The 5,526-nt window shown below is 54.4% G+C and overlaps 1 protein-coding gene across 1 annotated transcript; it reads left to right on the plus strand.

Moving 5' to 3' along the window:
- Positions 1 to 1,447: 1,447 nt before the first annotated feature.
- Positions 1,448 to 5,228, plus strand: BSX (brain specific homeobox; the record flags this gene model as incomplete). The annotated part of the gene is made up of 3 exons (XM_081238858.1): positions 1,448 to 1,709; positions 3,720 to 3,916; positions 4,989 to 5,228. 3 exons carry the CDS (start codon positions 1,448 to 1,450, stop codon positions 5,226 to 5,228), a joined length of 699 nt encoding a protein of 232 aa, XP_081094984.1.
- Between the last annotated feature and the right edge of the window lie 298 nt (positions 5,229 to 5,526).

Raw genomic sequence — 5,526 nt, forward strand, 5'->3', positions numbered from 1 at the left:
TCCTTCTTCTCGCTCTCCTCGTCTGTTTACCATTTACCAGTGCATCCGTATGGAATACGACGCTCCCACTTCTTGGAGCTCTGTAGTTTGGGGCCTAATTGATTCTGGTAATTAATTTGTTCTACCTGCTAGATCAGATGGAAATCCTACCCGTGCGCCCAAGGATTAGCACTTGGCTTCCTAACACCTCCTCTAATTATCTAATAGCATGGGTTGTGAGGACTCAGTCTCTATTAAAACACTTTTACTATTAGCAGTGGTGATTGGAACTGTGATGATGACTAGATTTCAACAAATTAGAGCTTAAAAATGGGGAGATGGAAGAGAAGTGGCTTCTTTTAATTTCCCTGAGTTTAACATCAATAATTAGAGCAATTTTCAGAGATGCGAGCTGAAATTACCCCTGCTGTGCTGTAGATGATCACCTTAATTTTAGCAAATTGACTCCAGGGAAATAAATGTGACAGATTTGAAAAAGACAAACATTAGAAAACAAAAGATTGGGAAAGAGGAAAATGAAAAGAAAGGCTGCAAAAGGGAAAGGGAAACAAAAACACAGTACCATTATTGGGGGGCGCTAGGGCTGAAAAGGATAGTATAGCAGAAATAGCAGCCTATGTGAGCGGAATGAGGAGAAAGTAATGGAAATTTGAGAGGAGGTGGAGGCTGGCATTTAAGAGGTAGTTCTGGACATATTTACACAGACCAAATTACTTGACTAATGTAGGTATAACTTTCCTCACACCACCCTCTAAAACTGAGGTAGAGAACGTTACGATCGCCATCAACATTTTATTTATTTACCTCGACAATCCAGTCACCCCTCAGTCATCAACCTAGCAGATCGGGACTCTCCTCACTTCTCCTCTTCCCACTCTGCTATCATTTCTCAGGCCCCAGTGCTGAAATAAGTGCTTTATTCCTGTTGCTTCGGGGCCCTTTAAATGCCTTCTGCTCTCTAAAGAGGAGTTTGTCTGAGGGTAGAGACTTTATCTCTTTCGTTTTCTTTAAAAAACGGCCGGGAGCTAGGCAGCTGCTGCCGTGGCGGGCAGAAACTGAGGTCGAGAAACCTGGTAGGAGCAAGAACCCGGTCCGCTCGGCTCCACTCTCCCCGGGCCTGGCCGGTCGTATTCAGCACCGCGGACAGCTCCCCTCCCCGCCCCGCCCCGCCCCGCGCCCACCGCACCCTCCCCTCTGCCTCTGGCAGCCTTGCCATTGGCTCTCCCGGCTCCCCTCTCCAAGCTGCCAATTCTCCTACACTTAGACCCAACCTACCCAAGAGCTTATCTCCTTGCCTCTCCAGCGCTGGGGGTAGCCCAGGCCGGGGAGAGAGCATCAGGGATCCGAGCCTCGAGGGTGGTTGGCTCTCGACCAGGCGTGCTGAGACGCTGCCTGCTTCCTACTCGCCGTCCCCGGCCCTCGCCCTGTGGCAGGCGCTCGGTCCAAGATGAATCTCAACTTCACCTCCCCTCTACACCCGGCGTCATCTCAGAGGCCCACGTCCTTCTTCATCGAGGACATCCTGCTGCACAAGCCCAAGCCGCTAAGGGAGGTGGCCTCTGACCACTTCACCAGCTCTCTGGCCTCCCGGGTGCCTCTGCTAGACTATGGCTACCCCCTCATGCCCACACCCACCCTCCTGGCCCCTCACCCCCATCACCCTCTACATAAGGGAGACCACCACCACCCTTATTTCCTCACCACCGCGGGTAAGTAACAGGGGTCTCAAGGTATGGGGAGAGAGAGAGAGCATGTCTTCCAGCATAGACCCTAAGCCTGTGACAGACGAGAGGAAAGGCCAGAGCTGGCTGGGCCTGGCTTGGCTGGGCCTACTTCCCTAAGTGACAGTGGAAGGTTGGGGATATGACCGAGAACACAGGGAGCTCCCCTGAGGCATGCCAATCCAGGGTAGTAACTCGTGGTCACTCCTCACTTTTTATAATGGAGGAAACGTGCCGAGCCAAGAAGTAGCTGTAGATTTTGGCGATATTCTTGATGGGCAGTGTTCAGTTTCCCTTCTCTTGGTCTTCCGGGCCACTTTGGTCCATCTCTCAGTCCCCATCCCTACCTCTCCCACTCTGAGGGAGACCCCTGACTATCCCACCCCATGGAAAGGAACTCAACTTTCCAGCCCAGAAGCTCAAAAGGCTCCAGTGGGGCCAGCTCTCTCCTCCCAGGCGCTGAGCATTTGCAGGTAGACACTGCAGGGGTTTGGAAGTGAAGGAGGGTTTGGGGATATTCTGAGGACTGAAGGTTTGGGCTGGCCCGAATAAGGGAGAGAAGGTAAGAAAAAAAGAGGGAGAGACGCAGCTGCGCATTAACCCTCTTTACTCCCAACATCTAGCATTGAATTCACAATCTTGGGCTGGGCTGCCCTCCTTTGCCCCTGTTGCTGATATCTCTGGAGCCCAGAGCCAAAGTATTTTGATTTCCCAGGCATGGCAAAGAGCGGGGACCAGCAAACTCTGGTTGGGACAGGGAGATGCGGGGAAATATCCAGGGTTTTTTTGTGCCTCTCTCTCAAAGGCCACATTCACGCTTTCTTTTCCGGCATCTTCATTCCAGTCAGAATAGAATAATTCGTTGAGTCCAGATGCAGAGCGCAGCCAGAAAAACAACCCTAGTTGGGGTGGGGGCTGGACAGACGTGAGCCAGTTTGTGAAATGTGGGCGCTGGAATCCACGACAAAAGCTAAAGCGTTTGTGAAGCGGTAAAACCCAGACTTCGGGGCACTGGGTTGGAGGGGCAATTGTAAAGCCTGCGTCCAAGTCCGCCTCTCTGCTTTGGCTTCACCGCCGGCCAGAGACAGTCTCTTTTGCGCTGCACCCATGTTCCCGAAGGCAAACAGTAGTGGCCAAAGCCAGAGATACCGGAACTACTAGTTTTCTGTTTTTGCTGTTCCCCCCTGGGATCAGCCGATATTGATGTCTGCGGCGGTTGGTCCGCTTGGTGCATCTCAGACATCGTAAAGCTTGCGAAGGTCAGGAAAGACACGAGAAGTCACCCGCGGCCCGGGAAAAGCGCTTCAATCCTTCTGCGTGGTGTTGGAGGGTAAGAATGAGAACTAGATTAGAGAGCGGGGTCCCCAGCGCGACCCCGAGACTGATAGGAAACGTGCGAAGCGGCAACTACCCTTCCATTCTCGCTCAGGAGCTTCCCCGCACGTGAGAGTGTTGGCCTGTTCCCTGTGGCCGCAGGCGGGAGAATGGAGGCGGCTCAGGGAAGAGAACGGTGTTTTTTAGTGAGGTTGGGAAGCAGGCTCACGTTCACACTTCTGTCAGCCCCAGGACATCACTGATTGTCGTCAGGGGTCTGGAGGATTGGGGGGAGGGGATGGTGGGGAGGAGGATAGCTGCTGGACCCTCCGACGTTTGCAAGAAAACTTCGGGAGGCGCAGCCGAGGACTATCCAGAAGTTTCTCCAAGAAGACAGTATTTAAGGCCTCCGGATCTATTTTATAATTTTCTTTTCCGTTTTACTTACTGTTTATTGTTTGTGTGTGTAGATGGCCGTTCTGATAAAGATCTCCAAGCGCTATTCTTGTGATTTATTCCCCCTGCCCTGCGATTCCTGGGAGAAGCCCTGGAGAAGCTGTGGGGCGAGGCGGGGACCGGTGGGGGCACGAGGTGGAGCGGGTGCCGGGGACGAGGGTGGGCAGTGGAGCGGGGGTCGCCCGGGGAGGTCGGGCTCTGCCCACTTGACCACTCTTCTCTCCGCAGGGGTGCCTGTCCCGGCGCTGTTCCCGCACCCCCAGCACCCAGAGCTGCCGGGGAAGCACTGCCGCCGCCGCAAAGCTCGCACGGTTTTCTCGGACTCGCAGCTCTCCGGCCTGGAGAAGAGATTCGAGATCCAGCGCTACCTGTCCACGCCCGAGCGGGTGGAGCTGGCCACGGCCCTCAGCCTGTCCGAGACGCAGGTGGGCCGGAGGAGGGGGAGGCCCCATCTCCGCTCGCTCCTCTCCCCCCGACTCCTAACGCCTCTGGACCGGCTGCGGAGTTCTTGAGTGCAACGACCCCGCTCCCCTTTATTCTAGGCTTCTCCGAAGACCCGTAGTAAAAGTACCGACACCTCCAATCTCTTGTCGACTCACCGAAGCAAAATCTCTCGAGCGGGTTCTGGACTCGGAGGAAAAACCCCTCGAGTGATTCTGATGATCACTCCCCGCTTGAGAACTATCATTTCTGTGCCTCCCCACCCATTTCTGATCAGGGCAGTAACCCGGGTCAGACGTAAATCGGTAAGAGATAAGAGGGTTCTTGACCCGAGAGAAGCCCACGCAAGATTTTTTTTTCTTCTTTAAACTCTCACAGCCGCGAGTCTTCAGAGCCACCCCTCCCCAGCGCGCGCGCGCACACGCACACGCACACGCACACACACACACACAAATATAAGCCTCCTTTCTATTGCCCTGAGTGGAAGAACTGTTTTCATCTTCTACCAGATGCTATTCACCTGCAACCTCAAAATACCTCGCTCCACTCCCTTTCCTTTTCCCTGTACCTGGAAACCCAACTTGCTGTGAAATCATAGCCCTGCCAGGCCCCAGTGATTTTTCTCTCTGATGAGAAGCAGCAAGTCTGCTTCTCATCTTGCTGTCCAGCAGTCTTGCTGGACCAGGTATTTAGATGTCACAGTCAGAGGAACGTATTCTGAACAGAAAGGAAACTTATCCACGCAGCACTTACTATTAGAAATTCTAATTAATAGCAGTATTAGTATTTACTAAACACACCATTTTGAGCCTCATCGTTATTTCAGGACAAGTACTTCTGAGAGCTAGGATGTTTGATTCTCATTCAAGCTAAGACAATAACTTGTGAGCCGTACAGGTGTGACTTAACCCAAGGTTGGGACTGTCACAACTTCTGGATAATTCATCAGTGGATTGCGGTCTATTTTCTTAAACTCCAGCAATCGCTTTTGTCTTAGCTCAATAACCATGGGTCTGAAGGAATGACGTGGTTTTCTTTGTTTCTCCCCGGAATCAGGTGAAAACGTGGTTCCAGAATCGGCGGATGAAGCATAAAAAACAGCTGAGGAAAAGTCAAGACGAGCCCAAAGCATCTGATGGGCCCGAGAGCCGTGAGGGCAGCCCCCATGGCCCGAAGGCCGCACCCGCCGAGGCTCGGCTGGGCCTGCCCACGGGTCCCTTCGTGCTGACCGAGCCGGAGGACGAGGTGGACATTGGGGACGAGGGGGAGCTGGGCTCAGGGCCGCACGTGCTCTGAGCCGCCGGGCCAGGGAAGGCGGGGAGGACGCAGAGGGGCGGGCCAGGGATATCCGCTCCGGGAAGATAAACACGACACACCTGTTAACCGTCCAACACCTGCGGGGCCTGCGCAGCGCGGCCTCCCGCCCCCTCCCCCGCCCGCCCGCCCGCCAGCTCGCAGCGCCCGTGCGGGGGCGAGTGTGCGCCTGCTTGGCTCGTCCGCTCGCCGCGCGTCTTCGGCAGCGCAAACGGGAGCACGGGCTCTTGGCTCCTTAATTCGGTGGGGGACCTCTTCCCCGCCGCGACTGCAGGCCCCT

This window comes from Mesoplodon bidens (genome assembly GCF_964165515.1).
Source record: "Mesoplodon bidens genome assembly, chromosome: 7".
Taxonomy (NCBI): Eukaryota; Metazoa; Chordata; class Mammalia; order Artiodactyla; family Ziphiidae; genus Mesoplodon; species Mesoplodon bidens.